Source organism: Peromyscus maniculatus, chromosome 5, assembly GCF_049852395.1.
Source record: "Peromyscus maniculatus bairdii isolate BWxNUB_F1_BW_parent chromosome 5, HU_Pman_BW_mat_3.1, whole genome shotgun sequence".
NCBI classification, from domain to species: domain Eukaryota; kingdom Metazoa; phylum Chordata; class Mammalia; order Rodentia; family Cricetidae; genus Peromyscus; species Peromyscus maniculatus.
The window spans coordinates 127,866,838-127,889,708 of NC_134856.1; the positions used below are offsets into that span (position 1 = coordinate 127,866,838).

General features: G+C 41.8%; 1 protein-coding gene across 3 annotated transcripts in view; it reads right to left on the reverse strand.

Annotated features, from left to right (window-relative positions):
* Nup153 (nucleoporin 153) overlaps window positions 1-22,090 on the reverse strand; it is a 68,125-nt gene extending 46,035 nt beyond the window's left edge. Inside the window, exons 1-4 of one of the 3 annotated variants that reach the window (XM_076573264.1) lie at window positions 22,047-22,090; window positions 19,282-19,353; window positions 11,872-11,928; window positions 1,440-1,665 (exon numbers count right to left, since the gene is read on the reverse strand). In XM_076573264.1, coding sequence (XP_076429379.1) covers window positions 1,440-1,665; window positions 11,872-11,928 — 283 coding nt within the window. In that variant the 5' untranslated portion in view covers window positions 19,282-19,353; window positions 22,047-22,090. Of the gene's footprint in view, window positions 1-1,439; window positions 1,666-10,003; window positions 10,511-11,871; window positions 11,929-19,281; window positions 19,354-22,046 lie in introns of those variants that run through there. The other 2 variants (XM_006972843.4, XM_015991195.3) reach the window with 2 other exon arrangements.
* Between the last annotated feature and the right edge of the window lie 781 nt (window positions 22,091-22,871).

A 22,871-nucleotide genomic window follows, 5' to 3' on the forward strand; every position in this document is an offset into this window, starting at 1 on the left:
AAAGCCTCGATGGTGTTGCTGGTAACATTTGAATAAAATTATGAAAAGTACAAATATCAAAATTCAAATTATCCTAATAAAAAACAGCAAAATTTCAAAGACTATGCCAAATAATACTACTAAATATCCTGGTTGTCAACTTGGCCCAAACTGGAGTCATTTGATAAAAGGGAACCTCAACTAAGAAAATACACCCACCAGAGTGGGCAAGCCTTTGGTGCATTTTATTTCATTTTGATATTTTGTTTATGGGGGGGAGGGGACCTAAGACAGGGTTTCTCTTCAAACTCAGATATCCAGCTGCCTCCGCTTCCAGAGTTCTTAGATAAAAGGCATGCATCACCATGCCCAGCTAACAACACATTTGCTTGATTGATGATGTAAGGAGAGCCCAGCTCACCATGGGCAGTGTCATCCCTGGGAATGGTGATCCTCGGTGTAATAAGAAAGCAGGCTGAGAAAACCATGGGGAGCAAGCCAGTAAGCAATATTCCTCCTTGAACTCAGCCTCCAGGTTCCTGCCTTGACTTCCCTGGATGATGTAAGCTGTAAAATGAAATCAACCTTTTCACAGCAATGGAAACCCTGATTATGATTAGGTGTAAATCTATGAACACTAGATTTATAATTTTCTTCAAAGTAACCACTCTTTCAAGACCATTTCACTATTTCTCTTTACAGGCCAACTAGATGGGAATATATGTTTCTAATTACACCAACAGTAACAAGCCATACATCTACTAAATCAGTTATTCCAAAAAAAATTTTTTAACATTTATCAAAATACAGTAAAAACAAAACCACATTGAATTTGGTCAGTGGTAGTGTCCTTGCTTAACATACCATCCTCATCATCTACTCCCCAACCCTTCCCCCCAAAGTAACAGAACATGAACAGAAAAATAAGTATTTTTACAGTGTCAGAAAAAGTCTTGCCAAAGCCACAAAATACTGAAGTTATAAAACTTTAAGTTGAAAGTCCAATTGTCAATGCTTGTAGTTTTCACTGATTTATCAGTCTCCCCTTAATGAAAAAAAAAAAAAAAAAAAAAAAAAAAAAAAAAGGCTGGTATAGGCTAGCAAGATGGATCAGTAGATAAAGGGGACTACTATGCAAGCCTGGTGACTTGAATTCAATGCCTGGGAACTCAAGTCAGGAGAAAAGAGAACTGACTCCACCACACAGCTGTCCTTTGAGCTATACCTACCTACACACACCTACACACACACAGTGGCATGCTGGCCCATGTGCACATAAACACAAAGTAATAATTTTTTAAGACTCCTAAGTAAAAAATACTCAGTTGAAAACTGATTCCATATACCCATACAGGATTTATACACCACTCAGTAAGACTGTATCATAACCAGGTAATATAAAGATATTTAAGATTCAACATGAAAGTCTGTTTGTCACCAAATATTCACGCTCTATGTACCTTCTGTGTTACTGCCTGTCGGCTCGGGGGTGATTCTCCCATCATCAATGTTCGTGCTGTCCTCAGCAGCATAAATCACCCGCTCATCTTCTCTATTTTCTGGCCAGTGTGGAACTTCACCTGCATCTGCTGAACAGCTACATGCATTTTCACTCTTGTTGAAGTATCTTTGTAGCCACCCTGGAACAATATTCTTAACGGATTCTGTAACCCTGCTAAGAATGCCCTGTTGGAGAAAACATACATAAGACTATTTTAGAGAAAATTTATCTTCCTAAGTAAGTACTTACAGAAGGTCATGCCAAGCAAAACACAAGTGTTTCCAACAAAATTTACTAAAAAGGCAGTAAATGTTTTCATCATTCTGTACCTTAGAACATTAAGAGACACAATATAAACCATTTCAACAATTATTCTGTATCACATTCTTCAAGAAAGACAAGAGCTGGGGATATAGTTCAGCTGGTAAACTGCATGCCTCTCATACTTGAGGCCTGAGTTTAGATTCCTCAGCACTACAAGTTAAAAAAAAAAAAAAATTAAACAAATAGAGTAAGAGGAATCCCTCTTAAAATAGGAAATAAGACAACTAATCCAACATAATTCAAACTCAAGAAATAACCTAAGACCTCTTTTTGGTGGTAAAATTTTTATATTATAAAATCTTTTCTTTAAAAATCTGAGCAATTAGCTTTAGGATGGCAACTTCTAAAGGAAAGACAAGACAATACTACAGTTGACACTCACTGCAGCTGTAGTGGGATCTGAGCAGTCTTAAGCAATTTCCAAATATTTGTCAATTTAATACAATCAATCACTTTATGTAGTGAAAATATGGCACTTCGTGAATGAAGAGTCAGGGACATAGCTCCATGGTTGTGTTTGCCTGAGCTCAATCCCCAGTGCCCTAAGAAAACCAAACCATGAAGAAAGACAATGCCATTAAGTAGCATGCCCAAGATACAAGCATGAGTGTGTGACAGAGTAATAGCATTAGTCATGCATGCATCCTGGACCTATGGCAGAACTTGAGTACCAACCTCCCTTTTCTCTGATTTATTCTTAAGAACATCCCTTCCAGTAGGAAGTGCCCACTGGAATGAATGACGATGAAAATCAAATGAAATAACATGGAAGTACTTCTCAAGGTATCACATAAACAGGTGTGGATAATTTTACTAATAAAGGAAAAAAGCATAAGCAAGCTGGGATAAAGTAATCTCAGGCGTAAATTTCTCTCATAAAGCAGCATTAATCAGATTTCAGAGAATCACAGAAAGAAAAGAGGGGCTTAGTAGATACAAAAAGAAATTAAGTCAAGGCAAAATATATAATTCTACTTTGGAAGCAAATATAACAACTAGGTTTTGAAAATTCTATCAAGAGAAAAAGTGGGAAAAAACTTTCTGAAACAAATACTTGAATACTAATAGTAATTGCTTTGTTATCTGGAAAGGTATAAATAACAATTGATAAGTATAACAAAATTAATATTCTGCCAGGCGGTAGTGGCACATGCCTTTAATTCCAACACTTTAATTCCAACACTTGAAAGGCAGACAGGCGGATCTCTGTGAGTTCGAGGCCAGCCTGATCTACAGTGAGTTCAAGGACAGGCTCCAAAGCTACAGAGAAACCCTGTGTCGGAAATTAATAATAATAATAATAATAATAATAATAATAATAATAATATTCTATTTGTCTCTAAACAAAAATACTTTGTCTCTAAACAAAAATACAGACCTATATGGTAAGGCCACCGTTCTAAGAACATTCATTCTGAAGAACACAAGTTCATCATTTCTCTATTTTTATCTTATTATATAAATATTAATTGAGAGAATTATGTACCTAAACCTAATGTTTATAAAGCACACAGAGTAATAGTTATTCATCCTCCTATTGCAAGACTTGAAAGTGCTTACAAGATAAACTATACTTTAAAAAGGACAAACACAGGACTTAGGAGGCAGAGACTAGAGGATCTCTGTAAGCTTACAGTAAGATCACGGGATGGAAAGTCTTTTTGTGGAATTCCTTAAGCTTCTCAGAATATGAAAGATCTTTATGTCTACATGAAAAAAACGGGGGGGGGGTAATGGAGGGCAAGGGATGGGAGATGAGAACATAGGGGAACAGGAGGTTCAAGCTGGGACAGGGACAGAGTGGGAAAGCAAGGAAAGAGATACCATGATTAAATGAAGACACCATGGGAGTAGGGAGAAACAGGGTGCTAGGGAAGTTCCCAGGAATCCACAAGGAGGGCCCCACCTTAGACTACTGGCAATAGTCAAGAGGGTGCCTGAACTGGCCTACTCTGGTAATCAGATGGCTGAATACCCTAACTGTCATCATAGACCCTTTATCCAGTGACTGATGGAAGCAGATGTAGAGATCCATGGCTGGGCGGCAGACAGAGCTCCAGGAGTCCATCAGTCAGAGAGAGGAGGGATTCTATGAGCAAGGGACATCGAGATCATGATGGAAAAATGTACAGACAGACAGCCAAACTTGTGGAAACGCAAACTGTGGACCAATAGGTGTTGAGCCCCCATGGTACTGGACTAGGCCCTCTGCATAGGCAAGACAGTCCTTTAGCTTGAACTATTTAGGGGGCCCCCAGGCAGTGGGATTAGGACTCGTCTCCAGTGCATGAGCCAGCTTTTTGGAGCCTAGTGCCTATAGTGGGACACTTTGGGCAGCCTTGGTGCAGGGTGGAGGGGCTTGGACCTGCCTTAGCTGAGTGTGCAGGCTCTGCTGACTCCCCATGGGAGACCTTGTCTTGGAAGAGGTAGGAATGGGTAGGGCTGGGGGGTAAGGCTGGGGGGTGAGATGAGGGGAATCTGTGGTAGGTATGTAAAATGAATAGAAAATCTCATTAATAATAATAATAATAATAATAATAATAATAATAATAATAATAGGGCTGGAGAGATGGCTCAGAGGTTAAGAGCACTGACTGCTCTTCCAGAGGTCCGATTTCAATTCCCAGCAACCACATGTGGCTCACAACCATCTGTAACGAGATCTGGTGCCCTCTTCTGGCCTGCAGTCATACATGCAGACAGAACACTGTATACTAAATAAATAAATAAATAAATAAATAAATAAATAAATAAATATCCTTATGATTCCTACCCATATAAAGCAATTACAGAACAACTTAGAAACAGCACTATATTTAACCAAAAGTCACATACAGAAGCATTAAGCATCTTGAAGATCAGAGAACAAACTGAAAGTCAAAGAGTTACAGTAAGGGGTCACTGGCATGCAGCAACTGTACTTAACAGAGCTTCATTTTCTCAACTAAAATTTAACCAGCACACTAGCTTCAGCCCAAGAGGACTCACAGTGAATGACAGCCCAAAGAATAAAAAAGAAAGGTATAATACAAACTGACCTGAAGCCATTAAACTAACACCCTTAAGCTTCAGTAATCAAACTCTTAGGTTAAATGACTCCAAGTCATGAAGAAAAGTGAACTCTGGTCTAAAATGCTCTATCTACAGCCTTTAGCTACATGATAAGCAACTACTTCAAGTCCTCCACTATGGTGATAGTTTATTTTGTGCTGAAATGTGATTTTATTTGTATGTTAATAAATAAAGTTGCCTGGGGGTCAGAGCTAATAGCAAGTCATTTAGCAGAAGTCTGAAAGTGGTTATGTGTCGCGCGCGCGACATATGCAAAAAAAAGTAAGAGCAAGTCTTTGGAAAAAACAAAAATTAAAAATCAAAAACCTTAAAATACAACAAAGAAAACCAATCCTTTCATGGACACAGCAGTTAAACCCCCCAAGAACTATCTTATATCCCACAGTTCAATACTGAGACTAAGAGTTTATTTCTCAAACCACACTATGAAAAAAATAAGTACAAACAAACTGAAATATTTATAGATGAAAAAGGCATTCTACCCTTTCTCTGATAATAAATTGTCTCCAACATCCAGACTGTATGTAAATATACCTTTTTTGCTTTTTGAGCACAGGCAGAATTGCCAATTCAAGGCCAACTTGTGCTACTCAGAGTTCCAGCCTACCTCGGGATTTATCATAGGAAGCTCTATATCATAAAACAAGTTGAAAATACAGAATTATTGCAATATTCCCAATACCCTGTACCTAATAAAATGGCTGTCTTTAGTGGTATCTGACCAAAGGATTCATTTTTATTTCAAGCTAGACTTGTCTCATTAGGACTTTCCAAGAAACAGAGACATAATTGGGAGCTTTTTTGTTATATTAAAAACCTGAAAAGCAAAGTGGTAAGATAACACACTCAGATCTCTCACAACAAGAAAAAAAAAAATTTTTTTTTTGCCAGGCAGTGGTGGCGCACGCCTTTAATCCCAGCCCTCGGGAGGTAGAGCCAGGCAGATCTCTGTGAATTCGAGGCCACCCTGGTCTACAGAGAGAGAAACCCGGTCTCAGGGGGAAAAAAAAATTTAGTATCTGGAAAAGTTTAGTACTCTGGAAAAGACTTGGGTAACCAGAGGGAGAAAAAAAAACTAATAAAAGACAGCAAAATGCATAGACAACTTAAAAATACTAACTTTCAAGGCTCTATTTAATCACAACTTCGAGTGAGTTCTAACTATACCACTTGAGACATGTTTGTCATTTAACTCTTGGCAATCTTCAATATACAGATTACAAAATTAAAGCCGGGCGGTGGTGGCGCACGCCTTTAATCCCAGCCCTCGGGAGGCAGAGCCAGGCGGATCTCTGTGAGTTCGAGGCCAGCCTGGGCTACCAAGTGAGTCCCAGGAAAGGCGCAAAGCTACACAGAGAAACCCTGTCTCGAAAAACCAAAAAAAAAAAAAAAACAAAAAAAAAAAAATTAAGAAGAATTTGTCATCGTTCAATTCAGGGCAGAACAGGGATTCAAACTCATGTGATTACATCAGAATGTTTTCAAACCAATTATTTCTGCTTCTCTATCTACCAAAAGCATTATGCATCTGGAGTATAGAAAATAGATTTAGTGACATCTGAAATTAATAAAATACTGAGAAATAGTACTTTTTCAAAGCTGAGAATACTCTTTAGTCATGAAATGTTAGGCAAGACATACTTATTTGTATCAAAAAAAGAAAAAAAAAACATAAAGTGCCAAAATAAAAAGGATCCTATCACATGAACCAGACTCTACAAGCTCGGCAACTGTGGGCCAAGCTATCCTCTGGCCTGTTCTTAGGAGCTAAAAATGGTCTTTGCATTTGCCAAAGAACCATAAAAAAGACCGGGCAGCTACACAGCCTCAAAATAGTTTTGTTCCTTTATTTAAAAGATGTACCAACCCTTGATCTAAACTTTTTTTTGTTTTTCCAGACAGGGTTTCTCTGTGTAGCTCTGCGCCTTTCCTGGAACTCGCTCTGTAGACCAGGCCGGCCTCGAACTCACAGAAATCCACCTGCCTCTGCCTCCCAAGTGCTGGGATTAAAAGCTTGCGCCACCACCGGCCAGCGATCTAAACTTTTGATGGAGGGGGGATTCAAATCCTTCCCCTTCCCCACCTGTTTAAACAGTTGAATATGGTCACTAACTTACTAAGTCAGTCATTCTGTTTCTGTAAGGATGGATGGTAGACTCCCTTAGCTCCAAGCCAGAAAACCTCTAGCACCAAAAAAGGGAGGGAGGGGCAAAAACAAATAGGTCTACCTCACCAGGAGGTGCCAACAGGTTCTTCCAGAGGTAAGTTCTGCTCTTAACTCTATCTTCTGTGGTGGCTACTAGAAAAAGCAGCCAGCTTAACCTTCACACCTTGCTACACACAATGGAAATGGGAAGGAGACTGAACAGCTGACAAGAACTAAACACAATGCCTTGGTGAACAGAACTCCCAACTAGAAAAATGAGCCTTTTTCAAAGTACCTAAGTTAGTCCTCAGAAGATTTTAGGCAGGAAGATCTCAGGTTTAAGGCCAGCCTGAGAGCCACACAGAAGGATCCTACCTCAGAAAAGCTAAAAAGTGGCTGGTTAGCAGGGTAGGTGAAGAGGCAAGTGAAAACAACCATCTTGCATTGCTCATTTGCTTCTACACTTCTTGAGACAGCCTCACTCTACAGTCCAGGCTAGCCTGGACTCACTATGAAGCCCATGCTTCAAACTTAAAAAATCCCCTGACCTCGGATTCTTAGTAGCTGGAATTACAGGTATGTGCCACTACAACCAGCTCCTTCTACATTTAACAGTGACTCCCTTTATCTGATTGAGCAAGACAGTAACTTTCTAGCTCCACAACATCAAGCAAGGTGACATTTTTTTAAAGGTAAGTTAAAAGTAGAAAAATGCTAAAGTTTAGACATTTCCCAGAAGAGCTAAACCAGAAGTCAAAACAGGAAATTAGAAGTCAACTGAATACAGGAGTCACGGGTACTGGGTGACTGACTGCATGAAGTTATTTGACCTGACATTCGCTGTCCAGTATCTACTAACAGTGCCAGCCTGCTTATTCTTTCTTATTCTAACCTTCTACTACACAACCCAAGGTTTCATTTGCCCAGAAGCCCTGGACGCTTATCAAACATTAGTGTGAAACATGCCATGTCATGAAGCTCCTTTACTATATCCAGGATGACTCAGCAGCTGCTGCAAAACATCCAGTTGACAAGCTCTGCTAGTAGATGACAATGAGCCACTAAGTTCCAGGTAAGACTCGTTACTTTAAGACAGAAACAGAAACTCACATGTATTCTTTCATGTAACCCTGAATACTTTTTGGTCATTTCTGTCACTATTAAATCTGCTAATCAATAAATAGTTATCTTTAATGCCAATTCAATGTTAAGATATATTTCCATTTTAAATTAATAGCTGGGGCTACACACAGAGAAATTCTGTCTCGGGGAAAAATTAAATAGCTGAGGCAAGAAGCTAGTATTTTAGATGACTTAACTGCTAAGCTCTAAAACGGTATACAGCCTGAAATCGGGACCAGTTCTAAAATAACTTGGGTTTTAGTTGTTAGGCATCTTCTCTCCCAGATTAGATTTTTACCTGAGTACATTTTATAATAACTGTCACTTAAGACTATATCAGCTCCTTTCTAAACTCTATCAAAGCCATCCATTTATTTCTCTGCTCAAATTTTTTTCATTTTCCTTTAACAAGAATTTGAAGGTGATTCGTTATTCTTAGAAGAAAAGCATGCCTGTCTTAACTTCTACTGTACAATATTAGGTTAAGTAAAATGGCCAGGCTTGTGACCTGATTTGAATCTTAAAATCTGCTTGAAAATACTGCTCCTCAGCATTCTGTACATATCTAGGGAAAATGGTAATAGTGCCAACCCTCCCAACCAATGGCAAATAATTACTGATTACATAACCACAGCATTTACTATTCAAAACTTTTCCTCATATCTTACTTTTTGAACTGTCGAAAGTGATACAATTTAACATTACCAAACAAAACGCTAAGTATTCAATTTCAGCACTATCCAGAATAAAACAAAGTCTACATTTAACAGTATAAAACAAGTTATTAGGACTTCTTCAATAAACTTAAAACGTACACTTTCTACTTCAGTTCACCAAGGAACTTTACGTGGCTTTGTTACAATGAGTTTTTATCATCTTCTTAATTCTCACAAGCAATTTTTAAACAATGAAATTCTTCTCAGAACCAAACATCTCATTTACAACAGGAATCAACTTTTTAAAATTATAAAGATCCACGAAGGCAAACGGTGGCTTAAACTACGTAAGACCACCCACACTCCCGGTGTGCCCAAAGTACCTCAAACTTCTAGAAAACGCCCAGTATTAAAAATATTTGGTGTATTAGATCAGAGCTGGAGAACTGTTTTAAGTGTAGAGAATGGCTGATTCTGGCCTTCAAAATACAGAGCGGGGAGGAGAGAAGAGAGGAAGGAAGAAATCACGCAGCAGAGACCAGACGTAAGAGTGGAGAGGGACTTTCAAAATGCCTCAGTGCCACAGTAACTATAACTCGGTTAAGAGGGAAAGAGAACGGGAAGCTAAGACAGTGTTCAGATCTGGAAAAGGCCAGCCAGGGAGATGAGAGGACCGGACAACAGTAATGTCTTAATGCAGCTTAAACTGAATTATTCCATGATCCGGGGAACAGCGCCCCCTCCCCAAGTCCCTCTGGGCCGCAGCGGCAACTACCCTCCCCACGCACCCTGAACCTGGGAACACCAGAAAGAAAAATAAATAAATAAATAAATAAAGCCTGCTAACGATGGGCCTGTTAGCACATCTCCTTCCCTTGTTCCCTCGCGAGGTCGTGAGCAATCCTACCCAAACCTCAAAACCCGCCAAAAAAGAAACCCGAGTATCCGAAGCCTGGATTTTCTTTTCCCGCCCTGTGCCCGCAGGGGAAAGCCCCAGGGCGGGAGGGCTGGGAGAGGCCGCCCGCACCCCACGTGTGCGCCGCCAGGCCCGGCCCGGCCCGGCCCGGCCCGGCTCTGCCCACTTCCCGTCGCCACCCCGGCCCTGCCTCAGGCCCTCCGGTCCTCTCCACGTGGGGAGCCGGGGCCTCGCACCGCCCCCCACTGCGGCCGCCCAGCCTCCTCCGCGGCGTGCGGGTCCCGTACCTGGTGCTGGGGTCGCCCCTGCTGGTAAGGCTTCACCGGCCCCTGGTGGCAACGACGCGTCCGGATCTTGCCGCCGCCGCCCCCTCCGATGCCTCCGGCTCCGGAGGCCATGGTGGGGCCTGGCCGGCCTCCCGCTCCCGGGCGGGAGAGGCAGAGGCGGCGGCCTGAGGGCCTCCCCCGCCCGGTCCTAGGCGACACACAGACACAGCGAGAACCGCGAGGGAGCGAGCGGGAACTGAGAGTGCGCGCACGCCGGCGGCGAGGAAGGCGGTGGCGGCGGCGGCTGAGGGCCCCGAGCTGGCTGCGGGCCGCCGGCCGCGCGCGGACCCCCGCGTCTGTGTTTGTCACCGTCTCTATGGAGATCTCCCGCCGAGGCCGGCGCGAGCTGCTCCGGGCGCCGCTGAGGCCTAGCTCGACCGCCGGCTGCTGGAGGCTCCTCTTCAGCCGCCCTGGCCGTCGCTGCCGCAGTCCAGGCCGCTGGCGCCGCCCGCCTACCCCTCCCCTGTGCGCGCTGCGCCCGCCCCGACGCCGCCGACGCCGCTGCCGCCGTCGTCGTCCCTGCAGTCGTCGTCGCCGCCGCTGCCGCCGCCGCCGCCGCTCTTGCGCCTATTACCGCTGTTGAGGCCGCCGCCGCCGCCGCGGTCGCGAGCCAGAACACCGTCAGTTCTCGGCGCCCGACGCGCTTGCATCATCACGCTGCGACGGTGCGGGGGATGGGCGAAGGAAGGAAGGGTTGGTCGAGCCCGCGCTCTCGGCCGCGGGGGCCGCTGGGAAATATAGTTTTTTGGGGTTTTTTTGTTTTTTTTTTTTTTTTTTTCGCGCAAGAACACGGATTCTCGGAAAGGCAGGCTGTCGCGGAAGGACACCCGCGGAGCGCCGCAGAGGCACAAAGCCCGGGTCATTTGGCGGCAGTTGGCTGTTGGCTGCTTGTTTAGATTCAGAATAGCACTCGATATGAAAATAGTAATCTCCTCCCGTTCATCAATTATAAGCGGAATGGAAGTAAACAGTAAAATCGAAGAATAATACTGTATCAAAATAGGGTGGGGGAAAGCTGCGTTTAGATTAACAGTGACCGGGATCCCTAGGCCTAAATAACAAGCAAAAAGGGCATTCGGCTTCTGCTTAATGTGCTGTAATCCCAGCCCTTGGGAGGCAGAGGAGAATGGTTAGTTAGAGGTTAGCCTCGGCTTCATTGTGAGATTGTGTCCCAACAAACCAAAAAATAGATACAATTTTGTTACTGTTTCATTAAACATGTAAGGGCTTTGTTGTCAACACAGGCTGCTGGCATTCTGGCTTGCTTCACTACTTACATACTTGACCTTGGATAACTCCTCTATTAAATAGAAGCTTTAAAATCCACCTTATAAAGGTTGTGGGGAGCTAGTGCGGTCATCTGTGTAGAACACTCAGTAGATTTCCTGGTATACAAGAAACGCAGTAAATGATTGCAATTATAACCTATGCAATCAACACACATTAAGTACGGGTGACTAATACATTCCTAGGAAATACATATTTGTTTCAGCTAGTATTAGGAAGGTGAATAAACAGTGTACCTTCAAAGACTGAATCCAGTGTTAATCCAGCAGGCATTAGACAAAAGGTCTGTGTGATCATGTGATCCAGCCTATTCATTTAATGGACTATAAAGAGACCCAGAGAATTAAGGGGCACCATTAAGAATATCGAGTAGAGGACTCAAAACCAGGACCATAACCCAGTTTTCCATAAGAGCTGAAATAAGTAACTAAATGATAAGAATCAATTGTGAAGAATCACAGACTTAATATTACATTTGAGATCATTGTTCTAAGTTTATAACAACTATAAAATCAAGTAGATTATTTAAATCTGTCACTTACTAGCTGTGTGGCCTTGGGGAGGTTACTGATCCTCTTTCTAAGCTTCACTTTCCTCATCTGCAAATAGAATGAATATTTACCTCAATTGGGACATGGTTCTGCTTAGAATAGCTGTTCAGATAGAAAGCACTGAGTACCAACCAGAAGTCAGCTACCAAAAATGGCCTCCACACCCCTCAATTGTACAATTCAAATCACTATTAAAATCAAATTAGTAAAACAAAAGTTAACAGTACCTTCGCACTCATAATGTCTTTCGGCATATAAAAGACCTATGCTGTAACCAGTTGGTACAGGCATTGTCTGTCCTTAGGCACAGAGAGACAAGTACCAAAGATAATCAAAAGAATTCACTTCTGCCAGGCGGTGGTGGTTCACACCTTAATCCCAGCACTCGGGAGGCAGAGGCAGGCCAATTTTTGTGAGTTCAAGACTAGCCAGGTTTGTGCTCTCCCCAGGGCTACATATAAGAAAGAACTGTTGGCCACAGTTTCTTTTGCAACCCTTCAGAATCAAAGTTTCCAGCACAGGATGTCACCTGTTTCTTGAAAGGGACAATCTTAGCCAAGTTGTGAAAAGAAGTAACATCAGACAAATCCGTGCACTCAGGAGGAAGTACATGAGTAGGAAGAGTGTAGTCTGCACAGCAAGAACCTATCTCTCCCACTCTCAAAAATATCAGGAGAGAATAAAGAAATAAAGGAAAGGTTCTGTCAAAGAACTTGACCAAACTCAGACAAGATTTCAAAATAGAAGATTCGTAGAATTTGAGGAGACATGAAAAAGGCCACATCCCTCTTAGGCTTGATCTCAGTTATTTAATTAATTTCCCAAGTATTTATGTAGAGAAGAAAAAAATTAAGGGAACAGTACCACAATATTCTCACATTTGTGTGATTAGCTCATTGCAGGCTGAATCAGGAAAACAATGACTCCAAAGAAGTTCACATTATACCTGTACTGGTTTTTAAAGCCAGAACAAACAATATGTCCGGAGCTATCGCATGAAAAGCCAGTTACTGCCAGGGTCTGTCTCTACCCACAGATAGGAAGCTAACATTTTTTTCTATTTTCCCACTTAACTTGGTAACTGTTTGTCAATCACAAATCAGCAAATATGCTGCTGACCTTTTTCTGATTGATGAAGAATAGCAATTACAAGTGAAATACAGTTTTTTTGTTTGTTTGTTTGTTTTTTGGTTTTTCGAGACAGGGTTTCTCTGTGTAATTTTGCGCCTTTCCTGGAACTCACAGAGATCTGCCTGCCTCTGCCTCCTGAGTGCTGTGAAATACAGTTTTGTCTAAGCCCAACCTGGATTGAAAATTAGTCGTTTATTTTTCAAAGGTAAAAAACTCCAGCCAATAGAATATTCAGAGATGGCAAATACAAGAAATTATAAAGTTTTATGTATTTATTTTACTCTCTACACAATAAAATAAGGTCTGCACCCTGTCAAAAAAACAAAAAAATTCTGAACTACAATGTCTATTCATGCTAATTATGGCCATCAGATTAATGTTAGATTGATCACCATGATGTTATACACACGGCATCATGTGATAATTCCTACCCCGGATTTCATTAAATAGAAAGATAAAAAGAGTCCCAATCTGGTGGTGTACAGCTATAATTCCAGCACGTAGGAGGTACCAGCAGAAGAAATAAGAATTTATGACTTACGCAGTGAGGCCCTGTCTCAAAAAGTAAACAAGCAAAAAATCAAAATAAAGAGCAGAAGAGAAGAGAAAAATATGTGGCTGGTTTATCCTTCTGTATGCACAAAGGCTCAAAGTGGTACAATGGGACCCAGAATCTAGGAAGTTATTAGGTACTTTGGGGTGTGTGGAGGGGGTGAGGTGTGTTTCCTGTGTTGGATATTAGAGTAAGAAAGGCAATGGTGATGTGAAGGTAGTTAAAGATGCACATCATTATGCTCTCATTAACTGGGCTAGAGAGAACTCGGGGTTAAGAGCACTAGCCACTCTTCCAGAGGACCCAGGTTCAATTCCTAGCACCCACATGACAGCTCAGAACTGTCTGTGGCCCCATTTCCAAGGGATCTGACCCCTCACACAGATATATGTGGAGGCAAAACACCAATGCATGTAAAATAAAATAAACTGAAAGCATAGAAATAAAAAAGAATAAAGAGATTCTATAAAAAAAATACTCTCATTAACTTACTAAGTTCTCTGCCTATAGGGAATACAGGAATACTTAAGACTGAATGAATTAACTAGACTATAGTCAAGTTTTAATTAATTATACCTATCTCATGATTACAATGTCATGAAATTGTTCCTCTTCCCAACTCCATATATCAGTGTTTTCTAGGCTGCAGTATATCATGAATTGAATCAACATGCAATGCGATGCATATTTTTTTGGCAATGAATTAAAATAAAAATACCTTTTATATACTAAGAGGCTGGAACTTTTGCTGGACCTCACAGCCAGAGTTAATAATGCACCTTGGGGGTCACTTAAGACTTAAAACTGCTGCTCTACTGTGTACTCAAACTGTTTAGCCTGCCTCTGCAAGAACAATGTAACAACCAACCTAACTTGCCTTGGATTTCCTTCGTAATCAACTTTTACAACCTAAGCTAATGCATAGCTATAGTCTTAAATCACGCCCCTGACCCAGAACAATGCATATGTATCATTTGCTGAGGGCTGTAAATACACAGGCTGAAAGCTATCTTCTAAAACCAATGTCCATTTATGGGTATTGGCTGATAAGCAGAGATGTTTGTAATACTGTTTGTTATCTGGCTCAGGTGGGGTCAGGCAGAGCCAGTGGCTTAATCCCTTGTAAAAACTCTGTTAACGATTTCTGTTAAGTATACCATTCCTTCTCCACGCAATGCTTTCTGTGCAGTTCAATGAGTGCAGAGCAGAAGGCCTTTCTTAGGAGGGAAGACACAAGGAACAGGCAGTAGAGAATGCAAACCTGATCTTGATCTTGGTTAGATGACTCCATGGGGGAGTATTTTATTTCTTTATGTGGCACTGATGCATGATTGGTGAGTTGGAGTCTAACGCTAAGGTGTTTAATCTATGCATATTTTAAATTATAATGGAATTCAGTTTTAGTAGATGAAACAATGACTAAATTTACAATACCAGTTTCGTGCTAATATTTAGGGCAGGTACTGAATCAGCAGCTGAGATGAAGTCATTTTAAAACTATTTATTGAGGCTGGAATGACAGCGCAGTGGTTAAGAGCAATTCCTACTCTTGCAGAGGACCCAGGTTTGACTCCTAGCACCCACATGGCAGTTTACAGCTATTTCTAATTACAGTTCCAGGGCATCCAATACCCCCCTCTGACTTCTGTGGTCACTTTTTGATACATGTGATGTACATATGTACAGGCAGACAAAACACACATAAAATAAAATGAATTAATTGAATTTAAAAAAAAGAGTAGCTTAGAAAAGAAAACTATCTATTGAGAACCTATTAGTTTTTAGTCTTAGCATTTGGTATGCCCGTTTATAAAGCTGTAAAACAACCTCTATCCACAGAGTACATTGAAACCTACCACATGACAATTCTCTAAAAGTTTAATGTGACATGCTCTACCAATCACTAGCACTTAACGCTAATCACCTATAAACGCTACCCCATGTTATGGATTCCATCCCAACAGACGAGCAGTCTACTGGCTCAGTTCAATTTTACTGTTTATAAAATATTAATCACCAGCTATATTAGAACACTGGACTCATCGTCGTTAACATTGGGAGTATAAATCTGTATCATTTCCAGTTTCAGTCTGTCCACACTAAGGTGCCAAGCTTCTTTATTTTGCAGGAAGGGCACCTAGGTTAAACCTAGCCTGTTAGGCACGCACTGTACCAACAGGCTACACCCCAGGCCTCTGCAACCCTGTTTAAAATTTTAACTTGTATGTGTATCTAATGCAGGGAGCGGGGTAGAAGGTACAAGCACACCACAGCGCACATGTGGAGGTCAGAGAACAACTTTCTGAAGTCACCTCTCACCTTCCACCTTTCCATAGGTTCTGGGATGACACTTGAGTCATCAGGCTTGCTCAAGAAGTACCTTTAGCTCCCAGCCTAGTCACCGTGTGCTTTGTGGTTGTTCTGTCTTACCTGGTTACAAACAAATTTTATTATTTATTTGTGGGGAGAGGGGTTAGGGGGTGGGGCAGGGACTGTGACCAGAAGAGGGCATCAGATCTCCTGGAGTTACAGTTATAGGCAGTTGTGAGTTACCCAAAGTAGGTACTGGGAACTGAACTTGGGTCCTTTGCAAGAGCAGCAAGTGCTCTTAACCACAGAGCCAAGCAATCCCTTATTTTACTTTTTGAGACATTTGAATTCCCCACATGTGTCATGGCATGCATGTGCCCATGTACATACATACACTGTCACACACACATAAATAAATATAATTTCTACAACACATCTACAGTTTACAGTTCTTGGGCTCTTCAACAGGGAAAGCCTAAGAAATTGTGGAACGCAAGCAAAAAAAAAAAAAAGAAAGAAAGAAAAAGAAAAAAGAAAAAAAAATCTTACTAAAGGGCTCATATTCATCTCCCCTTATTTAGGCCAAGTATAAACATGTTTGTAACTGGACTTTCTTTAGACTGCCAGCTCCTGAATAATGACATGGAGACTTATAAAAGCTTGGCCTAAGCTTAGGCTTGTTCCTAACTAGCTCTTAAAACTTAAATTAACCCATTTATATTAATCTACGTTCTGCCATGTGGTTCATTACCTCTCCTCCATATTGTACATCCAACTTCCTCATGTCTCGCTGGTGAACACCCCCATACACACACCAGATTCTTTTCCAGAGTTCCTATTTCTACCCAGAAGTCCTACATATCCTCTCCCACCTGGATATTGGCCATTCAGTTCTTTATTAAGCCAATCAGAAGATGCCTTAGGCAGGCGAGGTAAAGTAGAAACATCTTCACACAGTGGATTGAAATATCCAACAACATTTCCCCCTTTTTGTTTAAATAAAAAAAATGAAAGGTTTTAACTCTAACATAGTAAAACTATATACAATAAGAACAGTGAGAATTACATTCACAATGTGCAGTCCATTTGTATTTGGCAACTTTGGAGAAAGTACTTTATTATCTATTCTATCTCAAGGAGTCCAAAGTTTTTTTTTTTTTTTTTTAAGATTTATTTATTTATTATGTATACAGAAGAGGGCACCAGATCTCATTACAGATGGTTGTGAGCTACCATGTGGTTGCTGGGACTTGAACTCAGGACCTCTGGAAGAGCAGTCGGTGCTCTTAACCACTGAGCCATCTCTCCAGCCCCCAGGAGTCCAAAGTTTTATACCTAAACTATTTTCTATCATAACTTGCATTACCAACCTAAAAATATCTTGTTAGACCTAAAACATTTTCTTAAACAACTTAAGCTTTTATGTCTCTCGACATTATAAACTTTACATCTCTTTTGTAGGTTTCTTTTTTGAATTTGATAACAAGAAAAACTGTAAAACTATAACTATTTTTCAACCCCATCAGAGACCTGAGAAGGATAAAATATTACCTGAGTAAACAGGAAGTACAGAGCAAGTAACTTCCACAGCTGTAGAAATGACAGAGACAGCTGGATGCCTGGATAGTCACCCAAGGTTACAGCATGTCTGACTACCTCCTTGTCTGGCTGTGCCAGATTCTTTTTCCAAGTTCCTATCTCTGACCAGAAGTCCCACCTATCCTCTCCTGCCTAGCTATTGGCCATTCAGCTCTTTATTCAACCAATCAGAAGGTGCCTTAGGCAGGTGAGGTAAAACAGAGACATCTTTATACAGTGTAATCAAATATCCTGCAACACGTTTGCTTAGAAGAACACTTAGGAAAATGCCAACATAATGAGATGCCAAACGTTTCCTTAGGACTTTTGGCTGCTCATTAACCTCCAATAACTCAGGAAGACTGGGTGAACTGGAGGCCAGTAGTACACATATGTTATTTTTCCTCTTTACTTCCTGTTTGCTAAGTTTCCCCATTGCACAGAGTATGCAGAAATTGAACATTTTTTTTTTCTTTCGAGACAGGGTTTCTGAACATTTATTAGTTATATTTTCATTGGCTTCTTTCTCCAAAAGAAAATATACAGTGGGCTGAGATGAAGTTTGGAATTAGGCCCTTGTCTTTTATCATGGGGGGGCACACTGATTGACTATAACAATTGTCCAATTAAGAGGATTTTAAGTCAACACCTATAATTCATGGATGTCCTTGGAGCTTCACCATGGCTCCCTTTCTCTGGGTCCATTTTAAGATCAGCAGGGAATCATGAGCTACCAAAACTATGGTTCTTCAAAACCAAAGATCAGACCACAGCAAGAACTTTCCAATGGTCTCCAAAGCAAAGTGAGGTGAAGCTGTATCATTTGACACTCAGTGGTTAGCAGGCAGGATCGGTATTCCCAGGCAGACTAAAGGCAACTACAACCCCTGAGAAAAATCTAGGTAAACACCCGCCCCAGATGGGGGGAGAGATTTCCACATACCAAAGCAAAGGTCCCACCACACATGCACAGGAAACGAAAAGGAAAAACACTCAAGCAGACGAGAGGCTCTGCCACACAAAAGACGCTTTCTAGACACAACCCATACTTTAAATGCTTTAAAACATAAACAGCTAGGTCTTGTTTTCACGTACTCGGCTATAACATGGTGCCTCCTCGGTGAATTAGCAGTGGCTTGTAAGGGTTCCCCAGGAGAAGCCCAGAGGCATCTGCTGAGAGCAATAGCTGACTTGAGCTTCATGCTTCCTAATACCTGAGTGTGATTGCTGTTCTCGCCCCCACCCCAGAGTCCAGGCTCAGCAGCACTGTTTGTATAAAGAAGTCGTGGTCTGTGCCCAAGACTAAGGCTGCAGTTTTGTAGAAAGGCACCAGGAGGTCACCAGGGCAGGGCCCCACTCTTCTCTTCCTGCCCAGCGGGTGGGTCTGCCTACAAAACTGTGCTTCCTCAGAAGCCAGCCCTGTGCCTTCTCTGAAGCTTTGCTTCTGGCTTCCCCACCTCATTTTCTCCATCACTAATTTTAGCAGGAGGGCTTTTGAAGAAGTATTTAAAAACGAAACAGAGAGAAGTAAACTTTCTGGAAAATTTCTGTGCTGGCTTCAAGCTAAAATAATAACGACAAAAACACAGTTCAGTGCTGCATTCTGACTCAGATCCACACCAGAGAGGCGGGCTCATTTGGTTAAGTGTCTGGCAATTTTTGGCTGACGTCTTCCTCTGTGTGCAAGCAACACAGAAACACTTAGGGAGTGACGGAGGAAGAAAACAGAGAAGCCTGAGGTGAGAAAGCTGAGTTCTGACAGAGTCCCCACAAGCCACTCTGAAAACACCACTCAAAACTGTGCCGGGCCCACGGCCGCCCTGACTCACCGCTGGTTGTTTACTCCGCCATAAGTCAGTCCTGCCAGCCCAGGCTGGCTGCTTGGTGATCCGGTTCAAAAGCTGCAGAGCCAACAAATGAAAGAGGAGTGAACTGTCGCGGGAATGGTGTCCCACAAGGCTGGGTGTCACTTACTAGCTTCATAAATAATGAAGGGTTGGTAAATAATCCATTGCCAAGAAAGGACCCTCCTGTCACTTCGTATTTCCTAGCATTTTACATCCATGGTGCCAGACATAAACTGGATAAGTTGAGGACTTAATTTTGTTTCCATTTATTTATTTAATTACTGTGTGTGTGTGTGTGTGTGTGTGTGTGTGTGTGTGTACATGAGAACGCATACATGTAGAAGCCAGAAGACAACTTGCCAAACTCAGGTCTTCCTTCTACCATTGTAGGTCCTGGGGATTGAACTCAGGTGGTCAGGCTTGCTCAGCAAGTTCCTACCTATACCCTTTGAACCATCTCCCTGGCCCTTACCTGTCTATTGAATGGGAGAATCTATATTTATACAAAGTGTTATATTTGCTTATTTCCCTCCATAAATTTTATTTGTTTATTTATTTCCTTTATTCTGTTATTTTCCTGAGACAAAGTCTCGCAGGGCTGGCCTAAAATTCACTGTGTAGCCCGGGCTAGTTTCAAACATAACAGCAATGCTAATACCTCAGCTCACTGAGTGCTGAGATTACAAATGTGAGCTACCATGACCAGCTTTGTAAGCTTTATATGAAGCATTTTTCCTGTGCATTTGGAAAGATAATTCAAACTAAAATTTGTAAAAATTATCTTTTAGTGTTAAAACATTTTAATATTTGAATCCCTCATACATATATGCCTATATACATGTGCATACACACACACACACACACACACACTCACATGGTGCTGGAGCTCCAATGCAGGGCATTGTACATACAAAGCAAATGCTATAGTACTCAGCCACACCTTCATTGCTACCCTTCTCTTAAACACAACTGTCCCCAGACAGTGTACTAACTACTACGTTAGCAGCAAACAGTAACTCACCCCCTTTTTTGGTAATCCGATCAACAATGCTTCCCCTGAGTGAATATACCACAGTGAGAACTGTACACTACAGACAGAATTATATGTACATACTTTGAAAACATAGTTTAGGGCTGTTAGTCTGTTAGTAGCGAGCTCACCTAGCATGCACCAGACCTCAGGTTTAACTCCTCGGTGACATGTACACACAAGGCTAGTGCAAAATAGACTGTCAAAACAGTATTCCACAAATATTAACTATGTCCCAGTCATGTCTTCTATATGTAGAAACACAATGACAACTTAGGTATTTCTGTTGATGTACTTTATTTTGACTTTGATTAAGTTCTTATGCCCATAAATTCCTTGTGGAACTATGTGGCTTTATGGGTACAATCTCTATTTTTATAAATTTAAAAAAAGAGTTAGTACTTATTTTTCCAGGATAGTCAGGGCTACATAGAAAGACCCTGTCTCTCAAACAACAACAAACAAAAAGTTATGTATTTTATTTTATATGTGTGAGTGTTTTGCCTGCATTTATATCTGTGTACCATGTGCATGCCTTATGCCCACAAGGCTAGAAAAGGGCATCAGCTCCCCTGCAACTGGAGTCACGGACAATTGTGGGACACCAGGCGGGTCCTACAGCGATATCCACTTTTTTGTTGTTGTTGCTGCTTTGTTTTTTAAAAAAACATTCTAGATTTATTTTTCACTTTATGTGTATGAATGCTTTGCCGGCATGTATGTATACGTGCCACACGTGTGCCACATCTGGGTCCACAGAAGTCGAGAAAGGGCATTGGAGCTCGTAAAATTGGAGTCAGAGATATTTGTAAGCTGCCTGGGTACTGGAAATTGAAACAGGGGGCTCTGAAGCAGCAGCCAGTGCTTTTAACCACTGAGCCATCTCTTCAGCCCTCTATCTTGTGTTGAGAGATAGAATCTCTCACTAAACTGTGGCTCACCAATTTGACTAGACTGGCTGCCCAGTAAGTCCCAGGATCTTGTTTCTACCTCCCCAGCACTGATTACAAGCACTTACCAACATGCCTGGCAATTCTCTCTGTCTCTGTCTCTGTCTCTGTCTCTGTCTCTGTCTCTGTCTCTATCTCTGTCTGTCTCTATTGGTCCTGGGGATTGAACTCAGGTCTTCATGCTTATGAGGCAGGCACTTTACCAAATAAGTCACCTCCCTAGCTCGAAGAGATCTGTCTCCAGCATTTTTTTCCTCATGTATTCAGTTTCCCTTGTCCTCTGGCCTTTTTTTTACCCCCCGTTTTTTTCAAGACAGGGTTTCTCTGTGTAGTTTTGGTGCCTGGATCTTGCTCTGTAAACCAGGCTGGCCTCAAACTCACAGAGATCTACCTGGCTCTGCCTCCTGAGTGCTGGGATTAAAGGTGTGCGCCTCCACCATCTGGCTCATCCTCTGGCCTCTTTTTGGGTACAGTTCCCTAAAGGTCTCAGTTCTTTCTCATGTCCTCTGCCTTTTCTGCCTTTTATTCTTTCTTTCCTTCATCCATTCCTCCCCCCACATGGTCACATCCAGGTAATGATTCCCTGAACAGGACCAAAATCCCGAGCAATCTGTCTCAATCTTTCAAAGGAAGACAACTCAGAGGCCTAAAGAATGTGGACACACTTGGCTACTTTTGCTGTGTTTTTTCAATCCCAATTATATCATCCTTTAGTTTCCTGCCATGTTCCAAGAATATCACATTATAAATTGTGTGTGTGTGCTCACCTCAGAACATGTATGAAGGTCAAAGGTCAACTTGTAGAGTTACTTGTGTCCACCATGTGAGTCCTGATGATCAAACCTAAGTTGTCAGACTTGGCAGAAATCTCCTTCATCCACTGAGCCATCTCACTGTCCCCCATCATATGTGTGTGTGCGCGCTGTGGAACAATCTTTTTGTACACTATCAATATGTATTGCTTTCATTGGCTAATAAAGAGCTCACTGGCCTATAGCTGGGCAGGAAGAGGTTAGGTGGGAAAACCAAACTAAGAGGATGCTGGGATGAAGAAGGGCAGAGTCAGAGGAGTCTGGAGTCGCCAGCCAGACACAGAGGAAGCAGGAGATGAATGTGCCATGTTAATAAAGGTACCACATGGCAGATTGTAAATAAGGAATATGGGCTAACTTAAAATGTAAGAGCTAGTTAGAAATAAGCCTGAGAGCTGGGCAGTGGTGGCGCACACCTTTAATCCCAGCACTCAGGAGGCAGAGGCAGGTGGATCTCTGTGAGTTCAAGGCCAGCCTGGGCTACAGAGTGAGTTCCAGGAAAGGTGCAAAGCTACACAGAGAAACCTTGTCTCGGAAAAAAAAAAAAAAGGAAAGAAAGAAAGAAAGAAAGAAAAGAAAAAGAAAGAAATAAGCCTGAGCTATTGGCCTAGCATTTGTAATTACTATTAAGCCTCTGAGTGATTGAGAGTGGCTGTGGGACAGGAAAACTCCACCTACATGTGTGTTTGTCGGCAGCATATGTGAGTGTACATGTTTGCAGGTGTGCTTGCACATGTGTATACAGTTATATTCCTCTATTGCTCCCTACCTTATTTTTTT